At 44.9% G+C, this 23,208-nt stretch overlaps 1 protein-coding gene across 1 annotated transcript in view; it reads right to left on the reverse strand.

The window, feature by feature from the left end:
* Positions 1 to 1,054: 1,054 nt before the first annotated feature.
* PTGS1 (prostaglandin-endoperoxide synthase 1) overlaps positions 1,055 to 23,208 on the reverse strand; it is a 101,430-nt gene continuing 79,276 nt past the window's right edge. The window contains exons 7-11 of the mRNA XM_040405071.1: positions 19,293 to 19,376; positions 16,723 to 16,969; positions 16,069 to 16,355; positions 8,548 to 8,695; positions 1,055 to 1,445 (exon numbers count right to left, since the gene is read on the reverse strand). Of these exons, the coding sequence (XP_040261005.1) occupies positions 1,087 to 1,445; positions 8,548 to 8,695; positions 16,069 to 16,355; positions 16,723 to 16,969; positions 19,293 to 19,376 (1,125 nt within the window). The 3' untranslated portion in view covers positions 1,055 to 1,086. The remainder of the gene's footprint in view (positions 1,446 to 8,547; positions 8,696 to 16,068; positions 16,356 to 16,722; positions 16,970 to 19,292; positions 19,377 to 23,208) is intronic.

A 23,208-nucleotide genomic window follows, 5' to 3' on the forward strand; every position in this document is an offset into this window, starting at 1 on the left:
GGCGTGGGTGCCCACAGAGGGCTTTGAGTGCCGCCTCTGGCACCTGTGCCATAGGTTTGCCACTACTGAACTAGGCTGTCTAGACATGAACCAAGTTTATCTCATTGGCTCATGTTGGATGATAAATCTGGTGCAGGGATGGACAGTTTTGTCTAATTTTATACCAACTATTGTTTAGCTTGTTTTGCAACAAATTTTACACCAAAATTGTGGAGCAATGTTGGTGCAAAATAGCACATGTTTAGACCATGCACCATTTTCTGCTTAGCCGTGCAATTTTCTGATAAGCTATGCCCCTTTGTCAAGCTAGACAGAGAGGATGCCTCTAAAACTAGATGCGCTAAATTGCCCAAATTTTGGTGCAGTTTACGACAATGTCTAGTTGCAATCACATAGGTAAATGTGGGTCAGTGAGTGCCATTTAAAGAAGTTACATGACACCCTCCACTTTCACTGCCATTGGACTTCTGAAAATAGCCATGCGAGCGTGCTAAATGATTTTTGGAAGCCCCATTGTGTTGAATGGAGGGACGACCACAAATGCGTGGTGTGCTTTCCGTTTCCTCAAGGGCCTGTCCTGGAGATAAGAGTAGATCGCAGAGGCGGGACCGACACCTATCTGACGTTTATGGCATATCTTATCAATATGTCAGAAATGACTCAGATGGGATTACCTCTTTAAAGGGGTTGTCTGCTTTTTTTTTGTATTGATGACCTATCTGCCGATTATCGTATGAGCGCTGCCTTCTCTTCACTGTTTACCCACTCGCCAATTGCAGCAGCAAGCAGGTATAATTACAACTTAGAATTTCCCATTCACTTCAATGGAATGGCTCCTTCCCATTCAAGTGAATGGGGGCAGCGGTAAAGAGAGAACACAGCACTCGCGCCGCTAACCAATCTGATATTGATGACCTATCCTGTGGACAACTGTAATCTGATATTGATTACCTATCCTGAGGACAACCTCATAAAACGGTGTTTAAATGTAAAAACTAACTTTATATTTTTAATGTCAGATTCCTGAAACAATGTATGAAAAATACCTAGCGCTTTTTTTTTTTTTTTTTTACAATACTACGTTTGCTAAAGCTCATCAGTTGTCTTTGCCCCTGAAGATATAGAACTTTCATCTCCTGCCTTTGGCACATGAAAGGCAACAAGGGGGCACTTCTTGACATTAAGACACACCAGTTTCTCAATTGAAGCAGTCTTTACAATATTGAATCCTTTCTCTCCACCAAATGTGCTGGGTTTCCAGTATTCTGGAGAACATATAGGATTCCCCATAAGTCCTTTGAGTGAAAATGGTGCTCCCATTTCTATCATACTTTCTCCAAAAATAGAATTTGGATGAGTTTTTTCCAAGAGAATACCAGTGTAAAATTCCAGTGCGTCTATATCACCATACAAGGATTCAAGTTGCGATGAGACTTCCATTTCTCCTGTGGAAAAATGAAAATAAAAATGCTTATTATACCTAGACACTTTAGAGACGAAAAATTGGTGGCAGATGGTTTCCTGTAACCCTAGAGCCAAGACCATCATAGAATGCTGACAACAGTTCACATTTATTCTGCCATTTTTACCTTCAGTAAAACTTGCCCACCTAAGCAACTAATCGTCTTACTGCTCCAATGCATTGAGGATACCGTCACACGTGCAGGCTTTTTAATGCAGTTTTTGAAGCCATAATGAGCTGTGGATAATAAAAGTATTAAGGACAAATACTATTTGTCTTTTTTGAAGTCCTTCCTGGTTTTGGCTTCAAAACTGCATAAAAAAACTCTGCGTGGATGTGGAACTGTGCAAACCAAGCAGTTTGACTTAGGGCTAGACCTAGAAGGTCTGATCGCGTAGCCCGGCATCTCCTTCTGTCTCCTTTACTGAACAGGACCTGTGGTGAGCATTAATTACAGGTCAAGGACCTGTGGTGACGTCACTCCGGTCATCACATGATCCATCACCATGGTAAAAGATCATGTGATGGATCATGTGATGACCGGAGTGACGTCACCACAGGTCCTTGACCTGTAATGAATGCTCACCACAGGTCCTGTTCAGTAAAGGAGACAGAAGGAGATGCCGGGCATCGCGATCAAGTGGACTAAGGTGAGTTAAATTATTTATTTTATTTTTTTAACCCCTCCAGCGCTATTTTACTATGCATTCTGTATTCAGAATGCTATTATTTTCTCTTATAACCATGTTATAAGGGAAAATAATAATGATCGGGTCTCCATCCCGATAGTCTCCTAGCAACCGTGTATGAAAATCGCACCGCATCCGCACTTGCTTGCGGATGCTTGCGATTTTCACGCAACCCTATTCACTTCTATGGGGCCTGCGTTGCGTGAAAAACGCTGAATATAGAACATGCTGTGATTTTCACGCAACGCACAAGTGATGCGTGAAAATCACCGCTCATGTGAACAGCCCCATAGAAATGAATGGGTCGGTATTCAGTGTGGGCGCAATGCGTTCAACTCACGCATCGCATCCGCGCGGAATACTCGCCCGTGTGAAAGGGGCCTTAGGCAATACTCGTCAGGAAGCAGGCAGAGGTCAGTACAGACAGAGTGTGCAAATCCGTGAAACTAGTCCAAGGTCAGGGCAAACAGCAAAGGGTGAATACGGTAAACAGGATAAAGGTCAGGCAGCGGAGGGTCAGAATCGATAAACAGGCAGAAACCCCATAAACTGCAATAGTTTTCTTTTGCAGTCTATAGTACAAGTGATCAGACTGCATGCTCAAGTGCCTTTATGGTACTAAAAATTTCAATAAAAAAGGTTTTTAAAAAGTGCACGTATTAAAAATTCAAGTCATCCTCTTTTCCAAATTTTATATATAAAAATAAACAAAAAACATAATGGGTATTGCTGCGTCCAAAAATATTAAAGCATGAAAAAAATGTATCCTGCACGATGTACGCTGTAATGGAAAATAAAAAAACTGACAATTTGCTGTTTTGTTGGTCACCTCACCCCCCCCCCCCCTTCCCAAAAAAAATAATAAAAAGTGATAGGTCATCATTATCACATCTTCAGGGGTCCAAGTCCCGGCACCCCTGCTGATCAGCTGTTTCAGGGAGTCGCTATGCTCACTGGAGCACTTGTGAGCGCAGTCGGCTCCTGGCAGCTTTCCAAGCACAGCGCCGTACATTCTATAGCGGCTATGCTGGGTATTGCAGCTTAACCCCCTTGACTTGAATGGGGCTGAGCTGCAACTAGGCCATGTGACTGATGTACAGTGACGTTACATAACCTCACAGAGCACAGGCCTCTTCTAACAGCAGATCGGCAGGGGTCCCGGGTGTTGGACACCCTCCAATCTGATATTGATGACCTGTCCAGAGAATAAATTCCAGGATAACCCCTTTAAACATAGTAAAACTTATATAAAAAATTTGGAATCAGGGGACAGATGGAAGAGAATATGACTGAAGGATTAGACTTCAGTACGCAGAGTTGTCTGTAGTCTGTTACCATGGAAAGGCCAGAGTAGAATATTTTATTTTTTTATTTAGATAATTTGTTGCTACATTTTCTGGAACAATAAAAAAAAATGGCTGAGTTCCAGTCTATCCTAATGCATGTGTTTGTGTTTTATAATGTTGCTGTGTTTTATGTTGTTTTGACCCTGGTGCAACTCTAGTCTCTTTCTTGCTACATTATAGAAACCTAGACCCTCGGGCCATTTCACCACAGCTGCGCCATAGGTTAACATAGGGACAAAAATGCAGTGAAGATAGTTGTGGACCCATGGAATTTAAACAGTGCATCGGGGAGCAGATAGGTATGCTTCACTTTACAGGTCTTGCTGGTAGGGGGGTTATTTAAAACCTAATTAGAAGTTGAACATCCCCATAGGGCTTATGCACACAACCATATGTATTTTGCGGTCTGAAAAAAATACAGATGACATCCGTGTGCATTCCATATTTTGCGGAACGGAACAGCTGTCCCCTAATAGAACAGTCCTATTCTTGTCCGCAATGCGACAATAATAGGACATGTTTTACTTTTTTTGCGGAACAGACATACGGAAACGGAATGCACACGGAGTAACCTCAGTTTTTGTTTTTTTTGAGGACCTGTTGAAATGAATGGTTCTGCAAAAAAAAAAAAAACGGACACTGAAAGAAAATACATTCATGTGCATGAGCCCTTAGTCATGCACATGCACAAGTATAGAGAGAGTTGAAGAACTTTTCATTATACTGTGATTTGATGAGTTTTCCATCTAAGAACATCGATAACTTCTCCATGTTCTCCAAGTTCACAGCCATGGTGTGGAGGCATTTGAATAGAGCAGCAGTTGAACATTCATTGAACATTTATGGAATAGGCCTCATGCACACGACCGTTGTGTGCATCCGTGGCCGTTGTGCCGTTTTCAGGTTTTTTTTCGCGGACCCATTGACTTTCAATGGGTCCGTGAAAAAAATCGGAAAATGCACCGTTTTGCAGCCGCATCCGTGATCAGTGTTTCCTGTCCGTCAAAAAAATATGACCTGTCCGTATGGGTCCGTGAAAGAACACGGATGCACACAAGATTGGCATTCGCGTCCTTGATCCGTGGCCGTAGGTTACTTTCATACAGACGGATCCGAAGATCCGTCTGTATAAAAGCTTTTTCAGAGCTGAGTTTTCACTTCGTGAAAACTCAAATCCGACAGTATAGTCTAACACAGAGGCGTTCCCATAGTGATGGGGACGCTTCTAGTTAGAATATACTGAGAACTGTGTACATGACTGCCCCCTGCTGCCTGGCAGCACCCGATCTCTTACAGGGGGCTGTGATCCGCACAATTAACCCCTCAGGTGCTGCACCTGAAGGGGTTAATTGTGCATATCATAGCCCCCTATAAGAGATCAGGGGCTGCCAGGCAGCAGGGGGCAGACCCCCCTCCCTCCCCAGTTTTAATTTCATTGGTGGCCAGTGCGGCCGCGGCCCCCCCCCCCCTCCCTCCCTCCCTCCCTCTATTGTATTATTTTCATTGGTGGCACACCGGGAGCTCCTCCTACTGGTAAGTGACAGATCATTAAGCAATGCGCCACACAGACCTGTCACTTACCAGTAGGAGGAGCTCCCGGCCGGTCACAGACAACGCAGCTCGCAGGTAAGTATGATGCTTCTAACTCTCCGCTGCCACCAATGATCGGGGGGAGGGGGGGGCCGCACACTGGCCACCAATGATAATACAATAGAGGGAGGGAGGGGGGGGCGCACACTGTGCCACCAATGAAAATAATACAATAGAGGGAGGGGGGGCGCACGCTGTGCCACCAATGAAAATAATACAATAGAGGGAGGGGGGGCGGGGGGGCGCACGCTGTGCCACCAATGAAAATAATACAATAGAGGGAGGGAGGGGGGGGGGGGGGGGGGCCGCACTGGCTACCAATGAAATTAAAACTGGGAGGGGGTCTGCCCCCTGCTGCCTGGCAGCCCCTGATCTCTTATAGGGGGCTATGATATGCACAATTAACCCCTTCAGGTGCAGCACCTGAGGGGTTAATTGTGCGGATCACAGCCCCCTGTAAGAGATCGGGTGCTGCCAGGCAGCAGGGGGCAGTCATGTACACAGTTCTCAGTATATTCTAACTTGAAGCGTCCCCATCACCATGGGAACGTCTCTGTGTTAGCAGGGCCGGCGCTACCATAGAGGCAAGGGGGGCAATTGCCCCCGGGCCCCCGACTCCTTAGGGGCCCCCAGCGCCGGCCCGCAACTACTACTATATCTATAATTCTATTGTGTGGCGCCGTGCCGCAGTAATGTAATTAAAACCAGGCTGGAGTCTGGAGTGGAGGGGGCCCCCGCCGGACGCCGGCGGCTGCTGTGCCTGCGCTGCTTGTCTCTTTAAGAGAGATCCGAGACTGGAGCAGCGGCATGCACAGCACAGGCAAGGCACGCAGGTCTAGCGTCTGGCTGACGTATGTTATGTTGCCACAGGCTCCGCCCCCCCCTGCCCAGAGCAGAGAACTTGGATTGAAGGAGAAGCAAAGCAGTGGCGTACCTACCATAGGCAGACCACGCAACTGCTATGGGGCCCGTGAGAAAGGGGGGCCCCCAGTGGAGGAGAGTCCCCCCCATCTATCTTCCTAACCTTCTCCCGTCTGCTAGCCCTGCCTTCTAGCTCCGCCTCCTAGCTCCGCCTCCCGCCTCCTAGCTCCGCCTCCCGCCTGATTCCTCTGGATTGCCACAACCCCACCAGTAATGAAGTGAGGACTTGTAGGTGAGGACTGTGCAGAGGTGTATGTGTGGAGGGAGGGGGGTCACTCAGCTTTCCCAGGCTATTCCTCTGCACATATGCCATTCAGAACAGGAGGAAAGCTGGGTGCTATTATGTAATGTGACTCCGCTTTCCTGATGTCCTGTATGGCACAAGTGCAGAGGTAGGAGAAGATATAAGGGGAGGTCGGAGTTGTGTTAGGCTACTTTCACACCTGCGTTCGGGGCTCCGCTTGTGAGTTCCGTTTGAAGGCTCTCACAAGCGGCCCCGAACGCATCCGTCCAGCCCTAATGCATTCTGAGTAGACGCGGATCCGCTCAGAATGCATCAGTCTGGCAGCGTTCAGCCTCCGCTCCGCTCAGCAGACGGACACCCGAACACTGCTTGCAGCGTTCGGGTGTCCGCCTGGCCGTGCGGAGGCAAACGGATCCTTCCAGACTTACAATGTAAGTCAATGGGGACGGATCCGTTTGAAGTTGACACAATATGGTGCAATTTCAAACGGCTCCGTCCCCCATTGACTTTCAATGTAAAGTCTGGACGGATCCGTCTGAACAACTTTCACACTTAGATTTTTTTCTGAAATACAATGCAAACGGATCCGTTCTGAACGGATCCCATCGTCTGCATTATAGGAGCGGATCCATCTGTGAAGACATCAGACGGACCCGCTCTGAACGCTAGTGTGAAAGTAGCCTTATACTCAGCTTTCTCAGACTATTCTCATGTCTCTCCACATGTGCCATGCAGGAGAGCAGAAAAGCTGGGTGCTATTACATCATGTAATGTCACTCAGATTTCCTGCTATCCTGCAAGGCATAAATGCAGATAATAAGAACATGGAAAGGCAGAGGGGAGGGGGTCACCCAGCTTTCCCAGAGACTCATGTCTCTGCACATGTGTCATGCAGGATAGCGAGTAATGTCAGTGTCTCCCAGCTGTCCTGCATGACACAGGGGATGGGGGAGGGGGGGCACTCACTCCCTCACACTTTTCTCATGTCTCTGCGCATGTGCAATGCTGGACAGCAGGAAAGTTGGGTGGTATTACATCATGTAATGCCCCAGATTCTTGTCAATATATGCTGAACACCGCCGGGAGCCAGGGTGGGCGGGGCATACTGGCACTGGGACGGGTGAGATGGTGCCTGGGATGGATGGATCCGACCCAGTTTAATCAACCAACCTACCAGTAACTGGTTAATTAAAATGGATCGGGATCCATCCCAGTCTGGTAGGTTGGTTGATTAAACTGGGTCGGATCCATCCCAGGCACCATCTCACCCGTGCCAGTGTACTAGCCCGCCCTGGTTCTGTTTGGAGTCAGTTGGACTGGAGAAATGTGCATTTGGGGGGATTTTTACTTGTACATCTTGCTTTGCCACTTGCATTTGTTTACAATAAGGGACGTTAAAGTCAGCAAGTGTCATGTGGGGGGGGGGGGGGGCCCTTATTGTTTTCCGCCCCAGGGCCCCATTTCACCTAGAACCGGCCCTGTGTGTTAGAATATACTTTTCACGATGTAACTCAAATCCGATGGTATATTCTAACAGAGGCGTTCCCATGGTGATGGGGACGCTTCAAGTTAAAATATACCATTGGATTGATTGTATATTAACTCCTGACTTTACATTGAAAGTCAATAGGGGACGGATCCGTTTGAAATTGCACCATATTGTGTCAACGTCAAACGGATCCGTCCCCATTGACTTGCATTGTAATTCAGGACGGATCCGTTTGGCTCCGCACGGCCAGGCGGACACCAAAACGACTTTTTTTTTCATGTCCGTGGATCCTCCAAAAATCAAGGAAGACCCACGGACGAAAAAACGGTCACGGATCACGGAAAAACGGAACCCCGTTTTGCGGACTGTGAAAAAATACTGTCATGTGCATGAGGCCATATCCTGTGTATAGAAATAACCTTTTAAGCTTTATTAATCTAAAACTGGATTTCCCCTTTAAATCAACAATCTGATTGGTCACTGGGGGTGAAGCTTTTAGATACACCCCAACACACCAACTTCATGCTTGAAAGATAAAAATAAAAAAAATCCCTTCACACATACAGTACTTTTTGAAAATGATTTTCCCAGTTGTCAATATGATCCACCTAAAACAACTCTGTGTATGGAGGGACTTAGGCCCCGATTTATGAAAACGGGTGTGAAGGAAAACTGGCTTAGTTGGCTAACAATCAGATTTTACATTTTAATTTTTAGAGCTCCTTGAAAATGAAAGGTGGAGCCAGTTTTCCTTTACACCTGTTTTTATAAATGGGGGTCCAAATCTTTTCTAAGAAGAATTTTACCTGTTAAATCCTGGAAAGACTTATATGCTTTCAAGCCAAATCTTTTACGATATTCATTGAAAGGCTGCAATCTCAGTGTACGGGATTCTTCAATAACTCCTACAGCTATGTGCAAGAGACGTGGATGCAGGGTTTTTCCACCGCCAATCTACAAAAAAGTTTTTAATAAGTTATAATTTCTGTGCATTTTCATGACTTGATAGTATCTCTATAGTTAGACATATATGATATGTGGGATATCTAAAAACGAATACATTAACAACTAAAACAAACTAATAACTAGCACAACACAGCCCTCATAGAACCAACCAGAACTCTACTGTTTATACATATTAGCTGGTCGGCTGGAATTTTGATATGTGATAGACCATATGGGGAGAATGTATCATTCTTGTAGGCCAGAACTGGCACACAGAAGTCACACATTGCAGCGCAAAATTAACAACTTTTTGCAACCTTCTGCCACAGAAAATGGGGGTGGTTCACCTACAGCCTGACAAATTTACCAATATGTGTGCCAATAGACCGACATGCATTACTCCTAAAATCTGCTGGAGGTCCCTTGCTGTCAAAGATTTCAATTTCTGTCCCTCTTTGGCCTTTTTAAAAGTTGGGAGGTATGCTTTCACCATTTATCACCAAAATAAAGTGTTCTGTGTCTTCATTGCTTGTTCTTATTGCTTGGGGGTCAGGGTGAAATATATTCAAGAATGGAGTAGTAAATGTGCCGGGCCACTGGTGACCTGCCCACGGTCCACACACTTTTTTGTAAAAGAGAAGAAGGTAGTAGAAAAGTGCAAAAAGTAAAAAAAATTGGCGTAAAACACCAATTGCACCAAAATGTATGACTTTTATGCCAGTTCTGGCACACAAGGATTTCCCACACTGAGTCTATCACATATCAAAGTGCCTGACCTCTGCTTTCCACATTGGACAATAACTGAAGCTGGCCATACATACTAGATACATGTCAGACTGACCCAATGATTTTGGCTGGATCAGCTGACCATCTAATGTGTCTAAATTAGCAGTGACTAGTTAGGCGGCACATGGGTTGCCATGACTATTAGTTATACCTTAAAAGTATGTGTGATGTGCATCTCTTTCAAAACTAGGGGCATTTCAAAAAGGTAAATCATTTCAGACCTGCTGGTATTTAAACCATATTGCTTGCCCTCATTCATATACCGTACAACAAACCAGGAGAGTCAAAGAGTTACCAAAACCTTCTACATCTGATGTTCTTCTGCACACAGCTAGAAGTAGAGTTTAATTAGCTTCAAAGAATGCATAGAATTGGAAGGATTTGGGCCATATTCAGCTACATAGATCACCAATATTTCCCCTGTACCCCAGGTAGTAGCAAACGCCTTCACATGATAGCAACAGCAGGGCTTAAATCTATTCTGCACACCTGGATACACCCAGATTCCAAGATGGATTGGGCAGAAGCAGCCTCTAAGAAGGAGCTTTAGGCCCCTTGCAGACGAGTGTGTCCGGATTAGGTCCGGATGCGTTCAGTGAAACCTGCGCGATTTCACAAGCAAGTCCATTCAGTTTTGTTTGCGATCGCGTTCAGTTTTTGTCGCCCGGTTGCAATGCGATTTAATGCGTTTTGCACTCGCGTGATAAAAAAATGAATGTAGACAACAACATCTCTTAGCAACCATCCTTGAAAAAAGCATTGTATCCACACTTGCTTGCGGATGTGATGCGATTTTCATACATTCACTGCTATGGGACCTGCATTGCGTGAAAATCGCAGAATGTAGAACATGCTGCAATTTTCACGCAACGCATAAGTGATGCGTGAAAACCAATGCTCATGTACACAGACCCATTAAAATGAATGGGTCTGGATTCCGTGCGGGCGCAATGCATTCACACACATTATACTCGCTCGTGTGAAAGGAGCCTTATAGAGAATGCTTTTTTTGAAGTATGGGAAAGCTTCATTACTCTACTCCCTTCCCCCATACAAGTTGACATAAAAGACTGCTTTCAACTCACATGGTTCCAGACCCATCTCTTACAAGGTGACCCCCCTATCTCCTAGGCTTATTAGCCTAAGGCCTCTTGCACATGACTGTGTCCCCCGTGGCTGTATTGCGGCCCGCATATGGCGGATCCGCAATACACGGGACACCGGTCGTGTGCATTCTGCATCATGGATGCAGACCCATTCACTTGAATGGGTCCGCAAATCCAGAGATGGGTTGCGGAACCACGGAACAGAAGCACTATAGGGCACGGGTACGGGTAGCACATGGTCATGTGCAAGAGGCCTAACATAGCATTAAAAGGTCATCGGACCCTAGGTGGAGACTCCCGCGTGGCATGGGGACCTCTCTGAGTTCCCCACTCGGTCCCATTTTTCCTCTGTCAGCCCTTCCCCCTCCTGATTTTTGTCCTAGGTTTAGCTAACGCCTTTTTGCTAGGTATGCACAATTATCCTTACCGAATGGAACAAATAAGAACAGAATAATGCTAAGCAACTGTAACGTAACGTGAAGTGAAGTGTAACATTACATGAATTCAAAAGATTTGAGAATGAATAAGCTTACGCAGACTAAGTGAATAAATATATTTAATAAGTGTGATTAAGTATAAGATACCACAGATCAATCTGATACTGAATATTAAAAAGTAAATACATCACTAGCCTAAATATGCAACATGCAATATGGGGAGAGACTCAGTTTATCATGCTATAACACATGGCTGTCTACCACGTTAAAACACATGATCAACACCCCAGGGCGTACAAGAGACAGGGCAAATCAATACTTCCATCCTACCTAGGATGAAGTTCCAGGTGGAATCCCAATTAATTGTTGGTGCAGACCACGCTTATTCCCATCAGCCCCTCCTCCAGCGTGCATCACGCATGTCTCTGAGATCACTCAGGAATGTGGTCTTATCAGCACAATGGAGAATGGGTACTACTATCTCTAACCCACTACATTACACAGAGTATTAAACATAATATAAAAGAGGACAGAACTAAAGGGACAGAACCAATCAGTACTTAAAAAATACCCTTACAATACAGCAACAAAGTCCTATTCTTGGGAAAGCTAAACGGGACTATTGTTTCAGGATTGCCTAAACCCTGACGGTCAAGGACTTTCTAATTCATATTAGTATTATGGACTCAGGGGTGCAATTAGGTTTTCCAGAGATGCTTCTTTTTTTCATATTTTATGTTCTTTTGGTCTTCACATGAAAAATGTAATAAAAACATTATGATAGAATTGGGAGGATTCATGTCTTGTGGAATCAAAATGGAAGATTTATAAAGCATTTGCTCAAATATAGAAGATGGCAGAATCAAGTAGATTGGGCTGATTCATCTCTTTTATAGATTCTATAGGTTTTATAGATTTGCTCATTTCTCATTATAAACTACTTTTCAGAAGAATAGTGATGTTCATAGACATGGGGCAGATTTACTAATGCTGTCTAAAAGTAAGACAGTGTTATTTAGTTCTGTGATTTTTGTCAGTTTTGTAGGTGGAGTAGGCATTTGTGCTAAATCTAGGAGTTATTTGCACCATGTTTAGGGTGGCTTGCACCATTTCCAACAGTTTACATTTACTAAGGGGGCGGCCATATTTCTTGTGGGTGGAGCTATATTTTTAGCCAGATTTATAATTGTGCTAAATATCAATTGGTCATTTGATATTTTTATTTTTACATTGTCTGTTTAAAATATGAAGAATCAATGGAGGATTTATAAACATTTGCAGTAGAATAAATTCTGAGGACTTAATGGGACTGGACTCTATCTGGCTGGACTCTGTCGGTCTGAACTCAGTCAGGCTGTTGCCATCAGTGATGGGCAGTTCGCCCGCGAACACATCTTAACTCAAGTCCGGCGATGCACAGGTAAGCCCTTACCTATGCCGCGAGCCAGTCTGAAACAAATGCGATCAACGGGAGCAGGCAGTTCCGAGAACAGCTGCTGGGGGGGCCTTCATCGGGCTGTTCTCGGAACTGCCTGCTCCCGGTAACCGCATTTGTTTCAGACCGGCTCGTGGCACAGGTAAGGGCTTACCTGTTATCTGGGGGAGAAGAACAGAACTGGATCGCACATCCACAAAGCTATGCTTTGATCTAACTCGCTTCTCAGCTCTATATTAAAGTGTACAGCCCCCATACTGCATGCTGTACAAGAGGCATTAGTGTACATTTTGATCAAAAGGCATAAGCCCACTCACCACGCCAAGGTCGCCTCTTTGAGTGGGACCTACTCTGACAAAAAGGCGCAGCGACAATGCGGTGACAAAGCGGCACTGCCCTAGTAGGCGGTGGGACCCAGGAGTCAAACAGCACCTCTGCTGTATGATAATGCCAACCATGGCACTGGGTCCCACCAACCCACCAGCACAGTGCCACAAAGACAAAGGCCACCACGCAGTACTGCACCATGTGAACAGTTGTCTAACACAACATGTCCATTACTATCAGAAGCTCCAGGTCAATTACCACTATATGCAGACCAATGTGATTAAAACCACCTGTGCCGAATGGGAGGAGTGCTGATACCAGTAATAAAGAAGAAAGATTCACATAATTGTCTGGGGGTAAAGAACAGAACTGGATCGCACATCCACAATGCTATGCTTTGATCTAACCCGCTAATCAGCGCTATATTAAAGTGTACAGCCCCCCATACTGCATGCTGTACAAGAGGCATTAATGTACATTTTGATCAAAAGGCATAAGCCCACTCACCACGCCAAGCATCGCCGGACTTGTGAGTTAAGATGGCAGCCCGCATGTGTTCGCGGGCGAACACTGCGAACTGGCCATCACTGGTTGCCATATTATTAAAAACTGGTTCAGTCTGTAGAGAAGAAATCAGAACTGCCTTAAACGCCATACTGTCAGTCTGTTGCATGAACAACCTTTAGCATTCGCTGCATACATGTGACATTGGGATGTAATTTACATCCAGGTGTTGTAAGATTTACTGCCAGAGGCAAGGAAAAACATCCAAGGAGATGATGATGAAAGAAGAAGAGGTTTCCACCCTAGCAGTGTACAGGTTATAAATAGTATGGCACGTGTATGTATTTGCTGGGTGGAAAAGTACATCAGGTCTAAAAGGAATGTAAGAAGAGCTCCTGCTATACAAGATGACTTCTAGATACATCTGATGGTGAGATAAGGGGGGGGGGGGGGGAGCAATCTATCGTTCTCCTGCCAGGGTTGGTTTTATTAACTAGGTTTCCAGTAATGATTTTCTGTTTGAAGGAGTTAAAAATAAAAACAAAAATCATACTCACCCATCCCCTGCCACTGCCGTTCTGACGCGATTCTGGTCCGTGCTGCTCTCCACTTCCTGGTTCCATCTTGATATACATGACAACCATTGTGGGTCGTCACCATGTCCAGTGATTTGCCCAGCGGTCCTTTCCTGCATTTTGAGATGGTAAGACCCCTTTCACACGAGCGAGTTTTCTGCACGGGTGCAATGTGTGATGTGAACGCATTGGGCCCGCACTGAATCCAGACCCATTCATTTCAATGGGTCTGTGTACATGAGCGTTGTTTTTCACACATCACTTGTGCGTTGCGTGAAAATCGCAGCATGTTCTATATTCTGCGTTTTTCACACATCACTTGTGCGTTGCGTGAAAATCACAGCATGTTCTATATTCAGCGTTTTTTACACATTGCTGGCCCCATAGAAATCAATGGGGCTGCGTGAAAATCGCATTGCATCCGCAAGCAAGTTTTTACACTGATGGTTGCTAAGAGATTTTGTTTGTAAACCTTCCGTTTTTTATCACACGCGTGAAAAACGCGTCAATGCGCATTGCACCGGCTCAAAAACAACTGAACGCAATCGCAGACAAAACTGACTTAACTCACTGAACGCATTTTTCTCTTTTTTTCTTTGAAGTGGAGGGTTGTCTATTAGATTGGTTTAGTAGCTAGCCCCGGCTGAGAGAATTAATCTCTACCTCACTAGAGTCACTAATGCTAACTTTCCGCCATTTTGTCAGAACATTGAAAGGTACATGTGGTGATGGAGGAGGTATCCAGATATCAAAATGTTTGTTAGGAGTAGGCAACCCATCCCTTTACATTCCAGGATTGGGTAATAACCTCGTCCACGTTTCTTTTCCAAAGCCAGGTCTGTAGATTGTAGCCATAAAATCATACAAATCAGAACCTTAAGAGGGGTCAGGAAAGGCCTAGTGTCCTTTCCAACCGAGGTCACACATGAAGCCCCTATCTTGCAATACGAGAAAGAAATACGTGGTCTAATCCATATTTGGTCCATGTGCTTCAGGCCATGTATATACTTCCAAGGTATCAAAATCAAATAGATCCCAGCTCAGTAACAGGGAGCAATTAGATAACTCCAGCCATCCTGCCATCACCTCCGCCATGTTTGGTAGGTGTGCAGGACATTAGGACGGAGTGAATGGAGGTAATTTGAAATTGCTATGCTGAATGCCCGAAAAGATATTTCAATACAAAGATTTTAAGGTAGACTTGGTTTACAGTGGTCGTACAAAACTGTCATAAAAGATCATTACCATACTCACTGGCCTACTCTTACATCACAGGCCTGGGGGGTTATGGAGGAATCTACAGACCTTTTTTAACACCGGTATGGAGAACAGCAAACTCTCATTTCTTTGGGGATCACTAGCTTGATGGACCGACCAATATTTCTGCTTCCCCAGGCAACCGGACTTAACCGTTGTGTAACATATTAAGTTCTGTTTTTATCCCTTTTATTTTACAAACTGTTATTTTGCACTGTATGTATATGTCTGTATATTTTATGTTGTATGTTCTATGATAACCCCATTGTTTGTCGCACTGTCCTTTTTTTTTTTATATTAAAACTTCACTTTAATAAGAGCCTTCTTGTGTTTTAACAATTCCACTAGAAGAAGCGTAACCTATATTGATATATTAACCTGTGAGTGCTAGCAGTTGTAGAGTATACTTGGGTGTTATGTAATGTAAGGTGTCTCGTCAGCCTGATATGACGAGTGGTGGCAGCTAAGACTGATTCGTTTCGGATGACGGAGAGCTGAAAGAGGGAGTTCCAGCAGGCTCCCATCCTGAATCTAAGTCCATGATCCTGACAGTACATGTTACAGACGGCGATACAGTACAGGTGAAACTCGAAAAATTAGAATATCGTGCAAAAGTCCATTTATTTCAGTAATGCAAATTAAAAGGAATTGCATTAATGCAGACTAAAATTAGAATTTTGTGAAAAGGTTCAATATTCTAGGCTCAGTGTCACACTCTAGTCAGAGGGGACCTGAGATTGTGACTTTGGGGTTTCATAAGCTATAAGCCATAATCATCCAAATTATAACAAATAAAGGCTTGAAATATATTGCTTTTCATGTAATGAGTCTATCTCATGTGTTAGTTTCACCTTTTAAGTTGCATTACTGAAATAAATGAACTTTGCACGATATTCTAATTTTTCGAGTTTCACCTGTATAGGAGGTGATGTCATGTAGAAGTTTACCATTTTACCTTTCCCGCTATCTGCTTTGTGAAGGATTCCACCAGAGCCTCCACCCCGTAATCTGTGAGCATTGAAGTGTTGTAGATGAAGTTGCTGTAGTTGTAAGCCTGACCTAAAATGTTGAAGTTGTCCGGCATGAGAGGATGCCAATGATACAGCTGGTTAAACTCCACAGCAATGCGGTTACGATACTGGAACTGGACCCCAAACAGTAATTCCGGATCAAATTTTAACTTTAAGAAATATCCGCTGAGGTGCTGAACGTAGTCTTCTATTACAATCTTAATGGTCTCTCCTACAACAAGAAAAAAAAACACAGGTTTAGAGCACCAGGGGGATGCAGTTAATTTCAGCTACACATAAAGTGAATGTCCAAATATGTAAGTAGGTACAAACTTTTGTGGAGATTCATTTCTTAAAGTTTTTTTCTTTTCAGGATAGGCTATCAATATTAGTCCAGTAGGGGTACAACTCCCAGAACCCTTGCTGATCAGCCATTCTGGGGTAGCTCTGGCGCTGGATATAGGCCAGAGCCGTTTTCCTTCATCTGATTGGACGGAGTGCTCTGAGCCAGACCCCAGCCGAACTGATATTGGACAGGGCATTAATATCAATTATATACAATAATATACACAATATATACAATAATGGTACTAACTTACCTATGAGGATAAGTCTTGCAGTTTGAAATAACTGTTCATCATCCCAAACAGGATGCTCCTTTTTTAAGACCTCACACACCCGATTGTGTTCACGAAGCCATATGGTCGCATACATCATCAGTCCAGGGAGGAGACCAAAAACCTCCTGTCCCATAGCGAGCCTCTTTTCATTGGGGACATTCTCAGGGTAAATCATGTGAACTGGAGCATCGACCACTGTTGGTGGATACATATCTCCATTTATTATCTGAAGTACAAACAGACCCATGAAGAAAAATTTTCTTTAGGTGTATGTCAGATTGAAACTGGTGGAAAAAAAAAATGAAGAAATGCACTGCAATACGTACTCATTAAAACAAGCGCTTTCATAGCAGTACATCTTAGGCTATTGGGGCTCTGCAGCAATTCAATGCATGTAATGTATGTATTACCATAGGATCTGCAGCGTAAACTCACATTTAATGTGCTACCTGAGATAGGAGGAGACCATTAAGGGGTATTCTAGTTGTGACACGTTGTCCCCCATCAGCAGGGGTGTAGCGAAAGGCTCACGGGCCCTGGTGAAAGAGTTCATATTGGTTCCTCTTGTGGCCAGGGGCAGGGTAGCACATAACACTCTTGCAGCCTGAGGCAAAAATTGAAACGGCACCCCCCCCCATCCCAAATTCTTGACCCAACCCCTTCCCTCTAGCCAGAGGTGTAACTTGACCTGCATGCACTTTCTATAATACTGCTGTCTTCTTATGCGGCACAAGGGCCTTTGGGCCCCCCCCTATAGCTACACCCCTGCCTATCCACAGGAGAGGGATACATATTAGATTGCACTACTGCTCCTGCTGTCGCTTAGAGCTGAATGGATGGGTGGTGCGCATGCTGACCTGCTGCTCAGTTCATTTATGGCGCCCCGAGGATTATGGGTTCCCCACTTATCTAATAGTTATCTCCTGTCACAATCGGAATACCCCTTCACAGCATATAGCGGCAATGCTTGGTATTGAAACTAAGGCTCATTCACTTCAATGGGACTAATCTACATGTAGGCCACGTGACTGATAAACGTGACGTCACAGGGCCTAGGCAGAGGTCAGCCGTTTTCAAATTACTTATTCTGCGGCTAGGTCAACAATATTTTACTTCCATAAGAGGTTGCCATAAGATGGCAAGTGGGTTTTCTTCACTATAACCAAGGATGTTGTAAGGCAGCAAGTGTTCTTATTAAAAACTATTGCCAAGTCTTCCCCATTGTCTGTACAGCTAGATATACGGATGGAGTAGAGTTAACACTCCTGTTTTCTGAGATTTCTGAGTTGTGTTATCTAATCTAAGCAAACACCTTCAATTGCTTTTCAATGGCTTTTGTCTCAAGATAGTGCAATGAGTTAAGAAATTGGAGTTAAGAGCTGGAGTGCTAACCCTGCTACATCTGTAGTACACATCTAATTACTAGTTTTATTGCTACTGAATGGACGCAGGTTCTACTATGTGTACATGTATATTTTTTTATTCACCTAGGCCAGGTGTCGGCAACCCGCGGCTCCGGAGCCGCATGCAGCTCTTTTGAAACAGGAAGAGGCCTGCATCACATCGCTCCAAAGAGGTAAGTATAAGTGTTAATTTATTTATTTTTTTAACTGGCAGTCTGGCACATAATGGGGGGGCCCTGGTATTATACTGGCACATGATTGGGGAATTTGGGGGGCCCTGGAATTACTGGCACATGATTGGGGGGTTTGGTATTACTACTGGCACATGATTGGGGGGGGGGGGGGGTCTGGTTTTACTACTGGCACATGATTGGGGGGGGTCTGGTATTACTACTGGCACATGATTGGGGGGGGGTCTGGTATTACTACTGGCACATGATTGAGGGGGTCTGTATTACTACTGGCACATGATTGGAGGGGGGTCTGGTATTACTGGCACATGATTGGAGGGGGGTCTGGTATTACTAGCACATGATTGGAGGGGGGTCTGGTATTACTGGCACATGATTGGAGGGGGGTCTGGTATTACTACTGGCACATGATTGGAGGGGGGTCTAGTATTACTGGCACATGATTGGAGGGGGGTCTGGTATTACTGGCACATGATTGGGGGGGTCTGGTAAAGGTAAATTAAATATTTTAATTAGCTATTAATTTGCAAAAATATATTTTACATTGTTAAGTGAAAAAGTCCTTTTTTTCTTCAGATTGACAGCTGACTGCACGATCCTGTATATAGCATTAAGGTAAGAAACAATATATGCAGTGTTATATTTGTTTTAAATGTCGCAATGGTTTGGCGGCTGCCAGTTTTTTTTTTCCTTTGGAAACGGGCCCAAGTGGCTCTTTATGTCTTAAAGGTTGCAGACCCCTGACCTAGGCTTTATTGTTTGCAACCAATCATTTGTGACTAACATCTACTGGTGCATACTCGCTTACAGGAATGATAAAAAAATAATAATATTGAGTCATCAGAAAACTGAACTCACACTCTTAAAAAAAACTGTTTAGAATTTCTATAGTGATCAACCAGAAGCTCATAATTAGGAATATCTCCATGAACAAACATACTGTTATTATACGAACCTGATACTTCAATTTTCCGTCTTTGAAGAGGCGCAGAGCGTGTTGGCGCTCCAATTTATCTCCATATACATGGCTCAGGTCAACCTAGAAAAGATTGGCAAGCGTTTCATCATACTGCAGCTACTAATTAGAAAGGAATACATCACATTATGCTCCATCAGACGTGCCGCCACAATGAACTATTAATGAGGATGAAACAGCCAAATATATCATGTTAATACACATACCAAGTCAAGGTGAAATATCTACTCAGAAGAGTGATCACAAAAAGAACAGATGAACTTTCAGCATCACTGACTATGAAATATTTATCTCTAAAATATGAAACGTGTGTGGCCTCCATAATGTGGTCTGCAACAGCCAGAACGTCTTGATTCTTTTTTAACTCCAGCAATATAGCGTAGTCTCTTGTAGATGTTCTCTTTCTGGCAATGATCTCTGGGAAAAGTATGCAAAATAGCTCTCCTCTGGCAGGAAGAAAACTATCTGTAGTGCCACCTACAGGTAGTTACCTTGTAAGCCAATATCTCTCAAGGTTCTATCATTTGTGTGGGACATTGGCTTACAGGATAGCTAGATATTGGTGGCACTAGAGAGAGAGCTCTCCTCTAGAAAGAAGAAAACTATTTTTGCATACTTTTCCCAAAGAGTATTGCCTGTAAGAAGGATAACATCTATATGAGACTGGCGTGAGTCATGGTGATACGTGTGGGGTTCCTTCTCCCCACATCGATTTTGGGCTCCTTCAAATCTGCTTCCAACATTGCTTCTTACTATATAACAGTGCATTATTGGGGTTGCTGACCCTTTTTTTTTTGTACATAGTAGGATTGGCAATTTTCTACTGATTATTGCATATTTGCTGGCTTCTGTCTATATTGTGTTATTGTTGGTTTGTATGTGAAGCCGTTATTTATTATGCTCACTTATATAGCGCCACTATATTCTGCAGCGCTATACAGACATTAGCATCAAGCTGTCCCCAATGGGGCTCATAATTTAAGGTCCCAATCAGTATGTCTTTTGGAGTGTCGGAGGAAACTTAATACTCTGAGGAAACCCACATAAACATGGGCAAGCATACAAACTCCATACCCAGTTAGGCTATCATATGTATTAGATATTGTTGATGTCCCCAGACCTCATGAATTGTGTCAGATCCTGTCAGTGTCCCCATACCCCATCATGTGTGTGTCAGATCATTTGGGGGTCCCCAAACCCAATCATGGGTTGGGGATTTGCTTCTCTGCTCAGGCTGTCTTTTATTAAATTGCTTTTAAAAGGGGTTATCCCATGATAAATGGAAAAAAATGGAAATCAGACATCATATAGTAAATGACCATCTCTTTCTAACAAAGCTAGAACCAGCCCTGTACCTCACATGGATCCAGAGATCTCCCCATTCATTGCTCTGCTAGATTTATATCAAGCTGAAAGCTCAAAGGGAGGGTCTTTTCTGCTGCAACTAAGGGGGCGTGTCCATGCTCTCCCTATCACAGCTCAGGGGGAGTGTCTCAGCTCTCCCTATCACAGCTCAGGAGGCAGTTGAAGGACGAAACTGAGCATGTGCAGCCATCTCAGGGAACAGGTCAAAGAAATCAGAAAAAAAAAAAAACAGCAAGTGGACCTTTTATACATTTGATTGAATAACTCAGTGGCTATGCTAAATTTTTTATTACATACAATTACAAAAGTACTCAGATCCAGGTGCTGGTTTGAAAACTATAGAATATTTTTCATGGGACAACCCCTTTAACTTGTAACATTTTTGCTAGCCATGAGGATAAGATAGGTCCTTTATACATGTGATCCTTCGCCTTAGGGCTTGTTCACACGACCGTTGCCGTATTGCAGCCCGCATACGGATGTGGACCCATTCACTTGAGAATATAGAACTTACTCTATCTTTTTGCGGAATGGACAAGTGAATGGGGTCGCAATCTGCATGTGGCAGCCCCACAGCCAGTGGCCATGCATTGCTGGCCCCAATTTGTGGTCCACAGCACGGACACTGAGGGGCAACGGTTGTGTGAACAAGCCCTTAGTTCTCTTTCACACTGGCGTTGCGTGATTTTTCCGCGTGAGTACAAAGCGTTCTAGGGATGGAGGGGTTAAAAAAATAAATAAAATTAAACTCACCTCATCCACTTATTCGCGCAGCCCGGCTCGTCTTCTTTCTTCTTCTTTGAGGACCTGGGAGGAAAAGGACCTTTGGTGATGTCGCTGTGCTCATCACATGGTCCATCACCGTGGTGATGGACCACGGTGATGGACCATGTGATGAGCACAGTGACGTCACCAAAGGTCCTTTTCCTCCCAGGTCCTCAAAGAAGAAGAAAGAAGAAGAGCCGGGCTGCGCGAATAAGTGGATGAGGTGAGTTTAATTAGTTATTTATTTTTAACCCCTCCATCCGTAATTTACCTAGCATTCTGTATTAAGAATGCTATTCTTTTCCCTTATAACCATGTTATAAAGGGAAAATAATAAAGATCGGGTCCCCATCCCTATCGTCACCTAGCAACCATGTGTGAAAATCGCACCGCATCTGCACTTGCTTGCGATTTTCACGCAGCCCCATTCACTTCTTTGGGCCTGCGTTGCGTGAAAAACGCACAATATAGAGCATGTTGCGCTCATGTGCACAGCCCCATTGAAGTGAATGGGTCCGGATTCAGTGCGGGTGCAATGCATTCAGGGCCGGCCTTTGGGGTGTGCGGGCTGTGCGGCCGCACAGGGCGCCATAGTAACAGGGGCGCTGGGCGGCCGACAGCTCGCAATGTAATCTGCGGCAGGCGAGGCTGCACTTGTGTTCTCCCTCGGGGCGCCCCCTCCATCTCCCTCTCCCCTGTCTGACCTGCCTGCTGCCCCCGCCGCTGCCAATAAGAAGAGAGGCAGGAGGAGGAGGGGAGGGGAGGGGCTGTGGCCACTGCGCCACCAATGAAAAAAACTGAGCTGTATTACAAATACAGGAGGCGGGTGCTGGAATCAAATAGCCGGCACCCGACCTCTGTGACAGGGAGCTGCGATCAGCTGCAGTTGAGTTAACCCTTCAGGTGCGGTACCTGAGGGGTTAACTGCCGCTGATCGCAGCTCCCTGTCACAAAGGTCGGGTGCCGGCTATTTGATTCCAGCACCCGCCTCCTGTATTTGTATAAGAAACGTTGGTGGCACAGTGCGCCCCCCCCCCCCCCCCCAACACCCCAGTATAAGAAACGGTGGCACAGTGCGGCCCCCCCCCCCCAACACCCCAGTATAAGAAACGGTGGCACAGTGCGGCCCCCCCCCCCCCCCCAACACCCCAGTATAAGAAACGGTGGCACAGTGCGGCCCCCCCCCCCCCCCCCCCCAACACCCCAGTATAAGAAACATTGGTGGCACAGTGGGAAGTGCCAGTGAGGGTTAAAAAATAATTTAAAAAAATTAACTCACCTCCTCCAGTTGATCGCATAGCTGCCGGTCTCCTGTTTTCTTCAGGACCTGTGGTGACGTCACTGAGCTCATCACATGACCCATTACCATGGTGATGGATCATGTGATGAGCACAGTGATGTCACCACAGGTCCTTTGACAGGTCATGAAGAAAGAACAGAAGACGATCAATTGGAGGAGGTGAGTTAATTCTTTTTTAACCCTCATTGGCACTGCCCACTGCGCCACCAATGTTTATTATATTGAGGGGGGGCGCACTGCACCACCAATGTTTATTATATTGGGGGGGGCGCACTGCGCCACCAATGTTTATTATATTGGGGGGGGCGCACTGCGCCACCAATGTTTATTATACTGGGGGGGCGCACTGCGCCACCAATGTTTATTATACTGGGGGGGCGCACTGCGCCACCAATGTTTATTATACTGGGGTGTTGGGGGGGCGCACTGCGCCACCAATGTTTATTATATTGAGGGGGGGCGCAC

This window comes from Bufo bufo, chromosome 8, assembly GCF_905171765.1.
Source record: "Bufo bufo chromosome 8, aBufBuf1.1, whole genome shotgun sequence".
NCBI classification, from domain to species: domain Eukaryota; kingdom Metazoa; phylum Chordata; class Amphibia; order Anura; family Bufonidae; genus Bufo; species Bufo bufo.